This window comes from Misgurnus anguillicaudatus, chromosome 8, assembly GCF_027580225.2.
Source record: "Misgurnus anguillicaudatus chromosome 8, ASM2758022v2, whole genome shotgun sequence".
In the NCBI taxonomy this organism is placed as follows: domain Eukaryota; kingdom Metazoa; phylum Chordata; class Actinopteri; order Cypriniformes; family Cobitidae; genus Misgurnus; species Misgurnus anguillicaudatus.
In genome coordinates, this window is record NC_073344.2 from 25220919 (window position 1) to 25237650 (window position 16732).

General features: G+C 36.4%; 1 protein-coding gene across 6 annotated transcripts in view; it reads right to left on the reverse strand.

Annotated features, from left to right (window-relative positions):
* The window catches only part of tox2 (TOX high mobility group box family member 2), a 121655-nt gene that overhangs the window by 52863 nt on the left and 52060 nt on the right, over nucleotides 1-16732 (reverse strand). For all 6 annotated transcript variants that reach the window (XM_055213684.2, XM_055213679.2, XM_055213683.2 and 3 more), the window contains one exon: nucleotides 8174-8233. In XM_055213684.2, the coding sequence (XP_055069659.1) occupies nucleotides 8174-8233 (60 nt within the window). The remainder of the gene's footprint in view (nucleotides 1-8173; nucleotides 8234-16732) is intronic.

The following is a 16732-nucleotide window of genomic DNA, read 5'->3' on the forward strand; positions in this document are numbered from 1 at the left end:
TTTCATTAAACTCAAGACTCTTCTGAGAAATGGAGATTATAATTAGCAGACAGGAAGTATTGATATATAAAGAAGTCTGCAGGTACACTACGACTTAATCACACCAAATATGTACATTATTTTGTGTGTCTGTCGATATGAAAAACTGATATGATTCATATATATAAGCTGTATATAGTATGATGACTCAATAAATATAAAACTAAATCTCTCTCTGTCTGTTTCTCTGAGCTGGATGAGATGAGCTGAAACACTCTCAGGTCATTATTACTGCACACTGGACCGGAAGAGACACAATAACAGAAAGATGAAACTAATGATGTGAGAGAGAGAGAGAGAGAGAGAGAGAGAGAGAGAGAGAGAGAGAGAGAGAGAGCATGGTGTACATTGGGGTATTTCTTATTTTAGGAATATCATTTTAGGAAAGCTGTCATTAAGAACTCACCACCATGCAAACTTTAGCAAGTTATGTAGTATGTAGTATGCTAGTAATTCCTGTCACTGGGATGTAAACTCAAAACGAAATGACTACCATGAATCTTGTATGAGTTTTATAAAAAATGATGGATATTGTGTTTTTGAGGATGGGTACAGTACAAACACAAACACGATACTACCCTAATTAAAGCTGTGTGTTTGTTAAAACAATCTTATCTCAGGACTACACAACAAAAGCCTTCCACAAAATACATCTTCAATAAAGTTGTGTTAAATTTCCAAATAACAAAAGGTGGAAGATCGAAAAAACACTTCAAAACAACGACATCCATTCACTTTCTATTCATTTATTACCTTAACAAAAAACTTTGTTTAAAGCAGACATTTCCCAATGTGACTTTTTTTAAGATGTCAAATAAATCTTTGGTGTCCCCAGAGTACGTATGTGAAATATTAGCTCAAAATACCCCACAGGTAATTTATTATAACATGGTAAAATTGTCACTTTGTAATGTAGGTGTGAGCAAAAATGTGCTGTTTTGGGTGTGTCATTTAACATGCAAATGAGCTGACCTCTGCACTAAATGGAAGTGCTGTGGTTGTATTAAGTGCAAATTAAGGGGCAGTGTTATCTCCTTCTGACATCACAAGGGGAGGCAAATTTCAATAACCTGTTTTTTCACATGCTTGCAGAGAATGGTTTACCAAAAACTAAGTTACTGGGTGGATCTTTGCCACATTTTCTAGGTTTACAGAAGCACGGGGGACCCAATTATACTTAAACATGAAGTTAGATTTTCATGGTATGTCCCCTTTAACTTGTACCTTTTATCTGATTCACAATATTACATTTCTTTTGGTGTGCTAGTAAATGCGATAATGCAAGTTATCGTCTCCAACTTTAATTTCTTTTCTTGCACTACAACAAACACACAGATTGTAGGCAAAAGTTTACTTCCTCGCCTTGCAGCCCACTCACACGAAATGACGTAATTTTTTGATTCTTTTTCGTGATACTGTCACGAATTTCCGAGTTTTTCCTTGATCGTATCACAAATTTCTGTTTATGTGTCATTGTCACGTATTGGTTGCTCAACTGTTTTGTCCTATTTTCTTACCATTGTCGCATCGGTTTAGGGTTAGATTTACATAAAATAACATCCTTACCCAAACCCAACTCTATCCCTAACGCCAGGCGACAATGTTTTAAATTTAGAAAATATAGAAAATAAATCAGAAAAAATAGTATAAACCAATACTTCAAGAGACATCCTAACGCAAACACCAAATCTAACCCTAAACCGAAGCGAAAATGGTTTGAAAATATGAAAAACCAACCAATGAGTAACCAATACGTGACAATTACACATAAGCAGAAATTCGTGATACGATCACAAAAAAACGCGGAAATTCATGACAATATCAAGAAAAAAAAAGAAAAAAATGATGTGACTATACGTACAAAATTTTGTGAGACTGGGTAGCGCTTTGTTGATGTGGACATGACGCTCATTATCATAACTCCGCCCACTTCTGACACACAGTCTGTAAGTAGTCGATGTTTTCATATTTAAAGAATTTACTGCCTATTTAAACAATATCGAATTGAAGTTTTGAGCAGTGTAGAGTAGCGCTTCTTGTTGTTTCTACAATCACAAATGCAGACCTGGTTATGTGTTTTAATGTCCTTATTTTACCAATCTGTTAAGATCTTCTCACGCCACGCTGGTAAAGTTGATCGATTAGCTTGATCATCTGCATTTCTGGATCAGATCCGGCTAGTATTGATAATGTAGTAAAGACGATATTAACTCCTGTCAGCGTTGCATTGTGAGATAATCTTCGAAATATGGTAAGGAGCGTCACATTTCCGGCTGACGTCAGAGGTATTCAGGCCAATCACAACGTACGGATTAGCTGGCCAATCAGAGGACACAGCGCTTTTCAGAACGATGAGCTTTGTACAAATCAATGCGCATTTAGGGAAGCAGGGCATAGAGGAGCAACAATAATGTACGGTATGTGAAAATAATGAACCATAAACCATGCAAACTCATTGTATTACAGCAAATACACAAAATAAGGTTGTTTTTGGCAATGTAATAGGAGCTCTTGCTAATGCATGTGTTATCCTTTGAGAAGGAATTGTGTGATGCAAACAGACTGAGAAAATGTTTATCTATCTGTTTTCAAGAAGAGAGATGTTGTGAGGATTAATACAGGTTTGTATTAAGAAGTGTTTCAAACAGACATCACTCTCACTAACAGCACAGATGAGGACGAAACATCGGAGGATTTGGCAACCGCAGCAACTTAAACAAACACTCGCCTGTTTATTTAAGCAGCCAAAGACGAATGAATCTCATGAAAAACACACCCAGCTCATATTTCTGCCCAAAATCAACAGAAAGAAATCAATGTACATAAATAAAAACACAATCTATCCTCTCTAACTCTATATAGACTACAGCAGTGCATCTGTGTGGGTCAGATGAGAAGCGGTTATGACAATGAGATGGTGTTGGGTTGTGTTTGAGGGTTGTGTAGTTGTCGATAGCAGTGCTAAAAATAATATTCAATTTCACTTTTTTAAATTTTAGGGTGACATGGGTGAGATTGAGCTCAAATGTGCAGAGAATTCTGGGAGATTTTGTGAGAGGATTTTGCTGTGGCATCAAATCTGTTTGGCCAGCCATCGCTCTCATCTTTTGTCTCCTCACCGAATCTCTGCTTGCTCAGCAATCGTCTATAGAAATATTTTGGCAGCCCCGTGCTTTGTTTTCATTTCACAAAGGATCTGGGGTGTAAAGCGGGCAATGGGGGCAGGGCGTACGGTCTCTCTCTCTCTCTCTCTCTCTCTCTCTCTCTCTCTTCAATCTAAACAGCGGGAGGAAGTTATAAATCACAGTAATGTACTCAGCTGTAATTCAGAACAGCAGGGAGAGAAGCTCTCACACACACACATTTACATACATACACCATCTATACAGAGAGTTCACTGTTCACATATCAATGTTTTAATCAAAGAAAACCAACCAATGACATCACAGCCAATCACAAGCCTTCGCAGCCAAACATAAACTCCAATCAGAGGCCTCAGCTATGTTATGTTTTATAAAAGAGTTCATATCCTAGTTATACTCTGATCTTTCCTTTTTTATTTATAGATATGACCGTAATTTATATCTATTTTATAAAGCAGTTCATTTGTAGAAAATCTTGTCGTTATTTACGATCATGTTCAAACCGTATGCTGTTATTTTTCTATCACAAAGCTTCAATCTATGATTTATGCATGATATTTCGATAGGAAGAATAGCTTGATCCTACGGAAATGTATACGTATTTGGCTAATTCGCTTGAAGTGAATCATACAAATTTGTACAATTATAATAAAAAACAATAATGAGAATTCACCCCTAACCCCACCCCAACGTCACTGGGCGAAAGCAAATCATACAAAAAACTATGAATGTGGTCAAATTGGGCACCTCGTAAAATACATACGAATTGCTATAATGTGAGTAAAATATATATTTTAATTTATAGACATGACTTCTTGTTGCTCTGTTGTTAGCCCAGATAACACAATCTTACAACAATTTATATCTATTGTAGGAGGTGATCAATTTTGAATTTGTACTCCCCCATTTTTACATTTCAGTATGATCAGCTTTCACCTCATTGAAAATGGATTTAGGGGTGGAGTTTCCTTCTTACTTTTTCTGATAACAGTACATTTCACATTGCGCTCTCCGCCTTGTAAAATAGTTTTGTTTTCTTGTGGGATCAGTTTGACCCAGACCAGTTTTAAAGGGGTAAATGCCCAACTATACTTGGGCATACCCGCACGCCTTGTGAAGTATAAAATGTATTCGTACGCGTACACAGGCAATGTGTTGCATTTACTTCACACATGCACAGGCATTTTCCCTGTTGTCATGGGAATGTTAGGAAGTGACGTAATTACGCAACGTGAACATAAAAAAATTGTGCAAGTTCACGCAATTTTGGCAAGATCGCGCAATTTCATCGCATAAAATCGCATAAATATCCCGCATATTCCATTGCATTTTTTAAGAAAACGTGATGCACGATCAAGGATTTTTGTCCGCAACAATCACAAAAAAACTGTGTTTTCTGGAAGGACTGGTTTATATTTTACATAATTTGTATTAACACTAGACTTAGATTTATACATCCCAAAATTTACTTTCCAGTAATGAACATTTCACCTTCGTTGATTCTCCTTATCAATATCTTCATGTAAATTCATTCATTTGTATTTCAGTTGCATCTATTTGATCCGCGATAAAATAAGCGAACGCAATCTTTGACGATTTCTGTTATCGAATGGACTGCCAGCTGTTTTTCACTCCTCCCCTCACTGCAGCCGCTTGATCTCGTCTAAATTTCAGGCGAGGCGAGTCGCATCTCAAACAAGCTCAGTAGCTGTTACAAAAACTCAACACCTTACAGTCCTGTAGTTAGTTTTAATCGTAAACACATCATATTTTAGTATGTGTTGTTTCAACTCTTTCAGTTTTCTCCTGCTGATCCTCTTGAACCCTTGTGTTAGCAGTAAACAGCATTGCTCCTGATCTGAAGTATCAGACAGACAGTTTTCCTCTCTTCTTTTCTCTCCTGTTCTTCTAATCACAGAACTACTTGGCAACCGAAGCTCTGGGAAGCAATCAATAAAACCTTGTTACTCTAATAGTGAGATTATAATCTTGACCGCTACGTCTCCTGCATCCTTAAACAGCAAGTGCATTAAAGAAATGTCCCAGCTACTTTCCACAGCCAATAATGCAAATGTAAAGACTAACATTTGTGCCGCTCAATCACATAGAGATGAAGTTCAAAACGATAGATGATGAGTAAATTGACACAGCGGTTGAGGAAGATTTAACATACAAATCAAAATGAGATCACGCTTAATAGATCAATCAAATGCAAAAATGATCATTTACTCATCATCATGTCGTTTCAAACCTGTATGCTGCTATAGGTTTAGTCTGTATGACTTATGTGTGGTTTGGAATGACATAAAGGTGGATAAATATTGATGGAAGATAATTCTTTAATAACTATTATCGATATGATCTCGCATTGGAATTCATCCATGAGGATGAAAATAAAAAATTATCAGGATGTCACAAAGGCATTGAGGGGTTTTCTTCGTAATCAATCTATTCTCTCTCTCTCTCTACTCTTGTTCGCCCGCTATCGATCGGTTCAGTTGGCTGGAGGTCAACCCTCAGCAGACTCCAGACTCTTTTGTTCACGGTGGTTACCGTGGCAATCCTCCGTGACCCCGGACACGCAGAAGGCTTGTTAGGGGCCAAACGGAGACGATCTCTCCCCTATAATCAGACAAGGTCAAAGGTCACCAGAGGACAGTTCAGTCAATGTGAATGTTAAGACTCCTGGGAGCTGTGAGACGTCTGATCTGAGACCAGAGCTGCCGTGTGATGGACTGACTTATGTGTGGCCATTCAGAATCATTTTATGATTTATTTTGACTAGAACGACTCTGAATAGAATCAAAGAGAATGAAGATGAATCACACACATATAACACATGCATTGGGGTTCGAATGTCTGACACCACCATGAATATACTTCTGCAGTTTGGTGATTAATAGAAACTTCACAGATATCTACAATATCTGAATTTTAGACTCTCTTGGTCTTGAAAAGACTTCAGCAAATTCAGTGTAGGAAATAAACCTGATGATTCAAAGTATTTAATATAATGTAAATGTATGTAAATGGCAATAAATGTACTATAAAATCATTTTTATGTTATGTTTAATGAATTATGTGAAGTGTTTTGTTTTATAGTGTTGTTTGAAGAACCAAAAATATACTTCTGAGTCTACAGGTTAATTCATACTGATTCAACAAACACTGACATTATAATTTAGAGTAAATGAGCTTGTTTGCCTTTGTTGGATCGGTGTGAATTAACCTTTAACTGTGGTAAGAAATGTATCCATAAACATTTAATTTATAGCTTAATTTACTTTAATACACTTAATGATAAAATGCATAACACATTATTCCTTTGCTAATCTCAATTACACTATCTGTCACTGAATCTAAGAGAGACGGAGAGAGAGAGATAGAGAGAAAGAGAGGGAGGGAGAGAGGGGTGAGATAGTATGAATGAATTTGGACATATTACATCCCCTATGTTGATACATCACGTGACATACGTCGCCATAACAACAAGATAGTGGATACCTGGAATGACGTCAAACTAGCGCAATTTGCATTTGAATAAAGTTGCGTTACTGCTTTTGGACATTTTTGAATAAAATAACGTATCTCCTTCTTCTTCTTCATTGGATAATTCCTGTACCAGGGAGTACGGGATAGTAAAGTGTCCATCATATGAACTTTTCGGGATCTTGCCGGAAGTAGTAGGTCTTCCGGATGCTTTTTGTCTACTGTAAATTTGGACATACTACTCGCCTTGCCTACTGCTTTTCGCCTACTGTGTAGTATGGAAATATGCGGTTCGGACACAAACAGAGAGAGAGAGAGAGAGAGAGAGAGAGAGAGAGAGAGAGAGATAAATGAATGAATCAATATATCTTAAAGACTGTTGAGCCTCTTATCTCTAAAAGTCTCATAATGATAGTGAAGTATAAATCTTTCACTGTTGTTTTGTACGATAAGACGTTTAAATGCAAACATCCTTAACTCAAGTGAAAAAGTTTAAACCGTCAGTATCACAGATGTTTCTCATGAACAGAACGACATTTCAATTTTAAACAAAATGTTTTTAAAAGCAAAACCAAATGTCTATGTTGATTTCAAAACCTTAAAGGTGCCAAAGAATGCATTGTAATAATCTATTAAATTGTTTTTATTTTATCTACATAGAAGGTTTGTGGCTTTATTAAGTGCTTATAAAATGTGATTATAAAATGATCCAGAGTCAGTTGTCCATGTCCATTGACAACCCTAGGATTTGTCTTTATAATGAAATTGTCTATTATTACCTTATTTGAAAGAGTCATGAATAATAATGTTGAGCTCTGCTCTGATTGGCTGTTTCTCAGAGCAGCTCCTTCAGTAGCTCTGTGTGTTTGTAAACAGATCTTATCTTTGAGTCTGTATCAGATTTTGAGGAATAATTAATTGTTTGGAGATTGTTAATGGATGTTTCTGAGTGGTAAGGTTGTGTTTTTTCAGTATGGACCTGCAAAACGTAACTGTAACGTCAATAGAATAACTTCAGACTAAACGTTAGCATATAGCATTAACTAGCATATAACATTAACTAGCATCTAGCACATATAGCATTAACTAGCATATAGCATTAACTAGCATATAGCATTAACTAGCATATAACATTAACTAGCATATAGCGCTAACTCAGCAGTCACAACTTTGTTTTAGCATTGTAACAATGTTGTAATTAATTAATGTGTAATTTAATGTTGTGGTGTACATCTCGACTGTAACGTCACAGTTGGTGTTATGTTGAGATTGACTGTTTTCCAGCGCTCTTTTGCACGCACAAGGTTAATATAAGGAGGAGGAAACAATCGTGTTTAAGGCTCATGATATGTCATTACCATGTACAGAACACATTATTATTCATCTATGCCGAAATAAATACAGTTTTGCATTTTACGGCACCTTTAAAAACAAGAGAGAAGTAAATAAAGAAAAATCAACTTTTAATATTTGTGCTTTGAAACATCCAATCTTAATCTTACCTGACTCGGGGAGAGAAACTCTTGGTTGTTCTCACTCATGTACATATTTTCACCATCAAACTGTGGGCAGAGAGAAAGAAGATTAAAGTTTGATTGGTCAGACAGCTGAAATAAAGGAAAGTGATTTGCATATGAGACAATACAGAAAATGGAATAAAGTAAAGAACACAATCACAGAATAAAAAGTAAGAACACAATCACAGAATGCATTTTGATAAGCTTTGTTAAAAACATCCAAAAAGTTATTATAAATATATTTTATTTAGTATCAAAAAATACAAAATTTTCTGTTCTATTTTACACAACATCTTTGTTAACAAATATTGTGTTATTAACACTCAAGTGCACTGTTATTAAATTCAAACAGATGTGTGTGGTGTCTATGGGTTTATTTTCTATGTCTTTGTATACAGTACGGTTATGGATGTGAGCTGCTGTATCTCTGAGCAGACAGTCATACAAGCAGTTGTGGGAATTTCACATGTGGTCTATGTGTGACATAAACGTTAGATGGGCAAACGCAGGGGATGGAAATACAGAACCATTGATTATACAAGAACATCTCACATACACCCACAAACCAACACACACGCGTACACGTGTTCATATGTGAGCATGATAAACTTCGCTTCTCAAGGGGGCGATAGAGCGTCTTTCTAACATCTGTGTAGTTAAAACACATTTGCTTTATTCAGGAAGTAAAATATAAACATGATTATTTATAATCTGCTGCTCTATAATGACCTAAAAGTAAAAGAAGACAAGCTTATGCAGGTGTCTGTTATAGCGCCCCCTGTGGTACCCCTAAGATTGCACTTACATGCTATATTTGTCCACTGACTACTGTCAACAGTTAAATTAAAGGGATAGTTCCCCAAAAATGAAAAATTTGTCATCATTTTCTCATCTTCATGTTGTATGGATTTCTTTTTTCTGATGAACACAAAAGAAGATATTTTGATAAATGATGGTATGCACATAGCTGATTGTAACCATTGACTATCATAGTAGGAAAAACAAATGTGATGGAGCTCAATGGGTACCATCAACTGTGTGCTTACCATCATTTATTAAAATATCTTCTTCATCATTTATCAAAATACTTCCATAATATTTGTTTTCAATGGTTACAATCAGATGTGTGCTTACCATTATTTATCAAAATATCTTCTTCATCATTTATCTCAATATCTTCTTTTGTGTTCATCAGAAAAAAGAAATTCATACAGAACAGCATGAGGCAACCCAGTTTCACGAAATTCTGTACCTATAGTCACATAATTTTGTGAGTCTTTTCCGTGACAATGACACGTTTTTCCGCCTTTTTGGGTGAACATGTAACGCATACACTGTTTACGTGTCACTTTCACGTATTTGTTACTCAACTGTTTTGTCCTATTTTCAAACCATTGACGCTTCGGTTTAGGGTTAGATTTGGTGTTTGCGTTAGGAAGTCACTTTAAGCATTGGTTTCAACCTTTTTCATGATTTATATTTTTTATATTTTATGATTTTTAAACCATTGTCACCTGGCGTTAGGGTTAGAGTTGGGTTTGGGTAAGGATGTCATTTTATGTAAATCTAACCCTAAACCAAAGCGACAATGGTAAGAAAATAGGACAAAACAGTTGAGTAACAAATACGTGACAGTGACACGTTTAGAAATGCGTGGAAAAGGCGGAAAAGCGTGTCTGTGTCAAGAAAAAGACTCACAAATTTACGTAATTTCGTGATACTGGGATGCATGAGGATGAGAAAACAATGACACAATTTTCATTTTTGTGGGAACTATCCCTTTAAGAGAGAGAAGAAAGCAGTGAACATTTATGCCAGTCCTGACATTACATTTAAGACCATAAAACTTAAGTATAAAAATGGCTAATATAAGGAGTCACAATGCAGATCTTATGCACAAACATAAAAAGCATGCTCAGATGACATCACTGACATTTTATACATCAAATGCATATTATACGTGTGTGTGTGTGTGTGTGTGTGTGTGTGTGTGTGTGTGTGTGTGTGTGTGTGTCACAAGAGCTAATGAGCCATCATGCATTTATATATTCCATACTGCCGCATCAATAATACAGTATTTTAGCATTACACTGCCTGTGCGCACGCGTACACACGTACACACACACACACACACACGTACAAACACACACACACACACGTACGTACAAACACACACACACACACACGTACAAACACACACACACACACAAACAAACACACACACACACACAAAAAAACACACACAAACACACACACACAGTTAAAGGCAGCTATGATCATTTTGTTTATGGTCTTCTTGACGAAATGCACAAGCATATCTAAAGGCCTTCCCTAATTAACATGCAAATATATCCAAAAGCAGACTATAGACATCTACACAAATTATACCCTTTGGCAGTGCGTTTCTGTGTGTGTGTGTGTGTGTGCGCGCGCGTGCGTGTGTTTGTGTGTGTTGTGGATGTATAATAGAGGATTTTTCTCTCTTATCCGCAGATCATATTTCTTTCACCGTGATGACACTTATGCTCATGACAAATGTATTCTTATACAATTAATGCCACATTTGTATTTACTTCATTAACTACATGAGTTATTTTGCCAGACATACAGCATTCACAGTAGCTTTATCTTACCGTGGTAACCATAGTTTTTACCAGGATTACATGGTACTGTATAAGGTGTGGTGGGTGGTTGCTAGGGTTACTTGCTAAAGTCTCTGTGTCTCACGTCTCTCCATCAGTGAATCTACGGTATATGATGTTAATGTGTAACAGTGAGTTTCTCCTCATACAGCTGTGTGGCATCCTTCATGTAACAATAATAAGGTGTGTATGTGTGTTCAGGTGAATATATAGTGAAAGAAACATTCATTTAATCCCTTATGTGACGTGATGTCTCTTAGCTCTTTATCTTCTCTGCATGGAGACAGATGATGTTTAAATTACATTCAAATGCTTTGTCGTGCACTTTCCTGTTATTTCAAAAATGTACTGCTGTTAAAATGATGTCACAATTGTTTCCAGATTGTGCTCCTGACTGTATAGCTCAGTGGTAGAGCATTGCATTAGTAGAGCAAAAGGTCATGGGTTCGAACCCAGGGAACACACATACTGATAAAAATGTATATCTTGTGATGCACTAAGAGTTGCTTTGGATTAAAGTGTCTGCTGAATAGGAATAGAGGGCTAAGATGAGTGCATTGCATTGTGGGATAGAGTATACAGTGTGCTGTGTTAATAATTCACTGTAGTATGTATACTGTGCCCAGCATACAGCTTACTGAACATATTGGCCCTGTCCTCATGCACCCCACCACCTCATCTCTCTCTCTCTCTCTCTCCCAAACGCCAGACGTTTCTATTAGCAGTCTAATTGCACATTCCACATTGACAAGAGCTCATTAGCGCTTAATTACACACGTGTTATTTAGTGCAAACATCTCCATTTGGGCCTTTTGCCGTGTAATTGTTCTGCGGGGACGAGCGTGGAGATGAAGGGCACGTCTGAGTGATCCGTACTGACTACGGAGAGCTGGAAGTAGGTCATGTGCAATAGCAATAAACAAGAAAGACTGGAATAAAATAATAACACACACACACACACGTGCACACGTACAACCAGTAATATCCCGAGCTCATGTTATATTTACAGTGCACTAATAGATGGCAGAGAGAGACAGAGACTCTTTTTACATTTGAATTTCAGAAAAACCTGCAGACTACATTCATACATCTGCGTGTGCATGCATGTGTGTATATACAACACTGTACTGTATGGGTGTGTTTCACTAAAAAAAACAACCACTGACATTGACAGAAGTGTCACATATTTGGAAAGTTTCAACCATGACATAATGCAGAAATAAAAACACAAAAAAGCCTGTTAATTTTTACCATGGGTAAAAAAAATGATTGCACAACCTCAAGATGCTTTTTTCATAATCTGCATTACATAGTGTTATGATGATCAATGAATAATCAATAAGTTTGCTATATTAGTAATAATAAAAAAGCTATTTGACTGCTTGCACTTGTCAGACAACGTAGTCATTTTTCTGCATTAATATAGGGGTGCAAACTTATGAGGGGGAAAACAGCAAGACAGATGTGAAATGATTTAGATATTAAAAATTGCTAATGCTTTTGTTTATACTTTTTTTGGTGTTTTTATGGTTAAAATGAACTTTAACGAACAAGTAGCTTCCAAAAAGGTGAAATGAGTCTAAAGGTGAGTAGTTTGCATTCCTGAATGTGCAGTCACATGTGTGCCTTTACAGCTATTTTACAACGACTTTGAAGATTTGTAAAAAAAAATTATTTCTATTTCACTCACTGCAGTCTGGCAACAAATACAATCGGCAAACTAACTCGGACCGAACATTTCAAACAGTTTGGTTGTCGCCCGAACCACGCCACAATCCGACAGAAATCGGGAACGGCAGAAATAATGACGGAAGTTGCTCGTCTGCTCGGGAGAATGAATAATATTCTGCAGTGCTGAATCTAATAGGCTCTCTCTCTTTCTCTCTCTCTCTGATATTCAGCAGAGAATGGCACTTATGAAATATTAATATCATACAAAAATATGGCAACTCCAGCACGCTCCATCTCTCAAACTCTAACGTAATTGACTATGCAAGTCTCTCCGAATCAGGCCGCAAAGAAAACGAGAAGAAGAAATAAAGGAAGAGGGAGAAAGTGGGAATCTGTCAGATTTGTGCCAGAAGATAACGAGCGGCGAACGAAGAAGAATTAAATATACAACGTGCCACGATAATGCACACAAACGGAAAGTCATTAAACAATGTTTGTGTGTCAATCAAACACAACACAGATCAGCGAATAAGAACGTTAGATGATTTGTGCATTCAGATAAACGAAAGCATTAATAACAAGTAGTTTACTGTATTGTACTGAAATTATAAATTGAATGTTTATTCTGCTAGTATTTTACTGGACAATTTCACATGTCAGATACTGAATACAAACAAACACTCACACTGTGTATGCAATACAAGATTTAGAAAGATATTGAAAAAAGCTTTTTACAACTTATTTTCATTATAGAGCCAATCGACAATTATACTGTTTGAATCGTGTTTTAAAGATAACAAATCGAAATATTGACATACAGTACATAATGTTGTGATTTATCAGTCGCTTTTCCAAATAAAAACAGACAACTTTCATTTTCCTGACACATCAACAAGCTGCCATGATTCAAATCCTTCAACAGCTGTCAATCAATTCCTGTTTAATCGTACGAATGTTAAGTACTGTAGGGCATCACAGACTTTTTCTTATTCTAAATACATTTTCATGTAGTTAGTTTAGAGGACATATAAAAAGTTCGTTTTTTTTTTCGTTTGGCGCTGCCCGTAATCCCTCTTTATTGTATACGTATTTTGTAAATAGTGTATAGCATTTTTCCCCTTATGTACATCACTGTAAAACACACTTGCGTTTTTAATATATAATAAATAATTGCACTGTCATTCTTTGTACATCACCTGTTTCTTTTTAAATGTCAATATTTGAATGTTAGACCACACCCCCTACTAAAAAAATATAGACACCATCACAAAAATTCTATTGGTTTTATTGGTTTTATTGGGAATTTTATTGGTTCTACTGGCCCAAAACACAATACAGTGTATTGGTCTTTGTTGGTCTCTAATGGTATGTATTGGTTCTATGTATTGGTTATAATGGAATATGGTCCAAAACACACTATTGTGTAGTGGTTTTAATGATAATAGTTAATGGTTCCTATTGGTATTTTAATGGAAACCATTCGAATTTTTTGTAATGGTTTTATTGTTTTTTTAGCAGGGCCCATGGCCCCTTACGGGGTCATAACATAAAAATAGGTCCAACTTATTTACTTACTGAATATTTTGTTTAATTCAGGAAATGTGTCATGTTACAAAAGTAAAACGTTTCGTGCATGCACTTCATATGGACTAAGATATAGATTAAAACAGGACGTTCATTGTAATAAATCTCCTCCCTCGAAAGCTGTTAATGCCATTGAGATGCCTATAAATCACACAAGATTATAAAACCAGGATTAGAGAGGTCAGAACCCATTTTGAAAACGGCCACAAATTGGCATAGATTGATATTGCTAGTTTGTCGTTCGCGGCGTTTTCTGGATTACACGCTCTCGTGGGAGCTAGCATGAAAACATTACATTAGCGCATATTTAACAGAGGCGGGAAATCTGAGATCTCATTTGGTTAATCCTGCCGTCCCTTCAGAGGGTTTAACATCGCCAGGCGCGTCCTTGTGCGCTTAACATTTGGCTTAGAGATTAAATGGCACCATGTGGCAAATATTCCCAAAAGAAAGACAAAACGATATCTATTTAATATCTCAACTTCAGGTCTTAAAGAGAAACCTGTAAGCAGAAAAAAGTACGAGGGGAGATCGACCGAAATGCAAAAGTCCCAGTGTTAATGCAAACTGAGATACAAAAAGAATTACTGGTGGTTTTAAGAGAAATAAACCCCTTTAACTATGTGTATGTGTTGTTCACTTCCAGAGGAAGCAGAAAGGTAAAGGTGGGTGTTTGTGTGTGTGGGGGGGTTGGTTATTTTAGCAAGTGAGCGGATGTTTAACTGAACCAACTTTTAACTGAACCCTGTGTGTGGAGATATAAAGATACCGAACAAAGAGCCAAAACCTCGCTCTTTCCCCTCACCGCAACACCTGACGCACGGGGCAGAGGAGAAACGGCACGTTTCCTCTCAGAACTGTTAAAGTGGTTCTTCTGAGCTCAACCATCATGCCACGGTTTGGTTAGACTTCTTAAAGACTGCTGAGGAGACGCTCGATACAAGGCAGATAATTTTAAAACCATTCATATGTAAATGTACGCGCGCATCCGGAAAACTCAGCCAAAGAACTTTCACGTCTTTTTTTAGACGACTCGTCAGAACCCTGGGCATTGTAAAAATGTGTTTTTCTTCTCTAGATTTATTTATGAAGTTGTCAAGACGCTGGGATGAAACTTTAACTAACTGAAGAATAATGAAATACGTTTAATAAACACATTAAGTTTTCTCTTTTTTCCAACAATGACAGATTTTGATCTTCGTGACTCTTTGAATTGTTTAAAATCATTTTGCATAGACTGATCATTAACCGTTCATTAGTTTCAAATGTGTCATGCAAAATCATGTCCTTTAGAGAATTCATAATCAGGTTTTCCCCCAAATGCTTACTTTATGTGCTGTGTAGATAAACTCACAGTTTAAACGTGTGTTTTTTTTCTCGTCTAGATGTTCCAGTGAGTCGATGTTATTTTGTTATGTTAAATATAAATGTCCTTTCAAGTAACGGAAAGTGAGAAAGGAAACTTGGGTAATTGTGAGTCAAACGTGCTCATATTTGTTAGTGAGTCATCCTCTTTATATGTGTGTGTTTGTATGTGCGTGTGCATCATTGCAAACAATCGCTTTGTTTGTGCAGACAAAACCAGTGACTGCTCAGCTGCAAACATTGTGTGCATGTGCAGAATTAAACTGATGTCTGCTGCCTGCTCTTTAAAAAGCTTTTTAATCTCTGTATGTATTTATGTTCATCCTCACTACACACAGTATTGTTTTTTTAGTAATATATTACAACAGCTACGAATGTGACGATACACATTCACATTTCAATGACCTTCACAATGTGCAAAACTCTCATCAAACTCTTTAAGACTCATTTTGGTTTTCAGAAATGATTTGCACAAACTGTATTCTGTATATGAGAAGTTAACACAGAAATAATCACGTGATCAGATAGTGACTAACAAAAAAGTCCCAAAAAGATTGTGGTCATTATTGAAGTACCTTGTACTGTCATGTTAAGATGGCACATGAGTATGGTAATTCTAGAGTACTATGGTATTTGGTCATGTACCACCAATTTCTTTTATCTTGACTTTTCAGTGTGTGTAGGAGGTATTGTCGGGTGTGAAGTGTGGCCCTATGTGGACGTGTCAGAACTGTTGGGCTCACGGTTCATCATGTGACGCTGAAAACCACAAAACCACCAAAAACAGACAGAGCCACAGATAACAGGGGGCGCTGTCGAGAAAATAAAAGAAGCAATGCAAAAAAGCTATATTACAAAATCTAGCAGGTTTTCTACCTAATTATATATTTTTTATAGTAAGACTACTAATGCAAGTTTTTTTCTAAGCTAGATTATGCTGTTACGTAAGATCAAATGTATCTTTAACAGATTCAGCAATCCCAGAATGCATTCTGATTATGAGCTCAGTGATACAAAAGCCATCCAATATGGCAGACAAAGCTAAGACGAATGAATAAATAAATGCATAAATAAACTATTTGAACCATTAATGTCCTGTGCTGTATAATATTATAGAGTAATGCTTTATTATCCAAACAACATCAACACACTGTGAGTGAAATCTCTATTGTACTCGCTCAGGTTGTTGCTTCTGTTAGTTGTTCAAAATCAGTCACTATATTGACTTTTTGTTGATATTATGATGTCTTAAAGTCATTCAGTCATATGTGACCCTGGACCA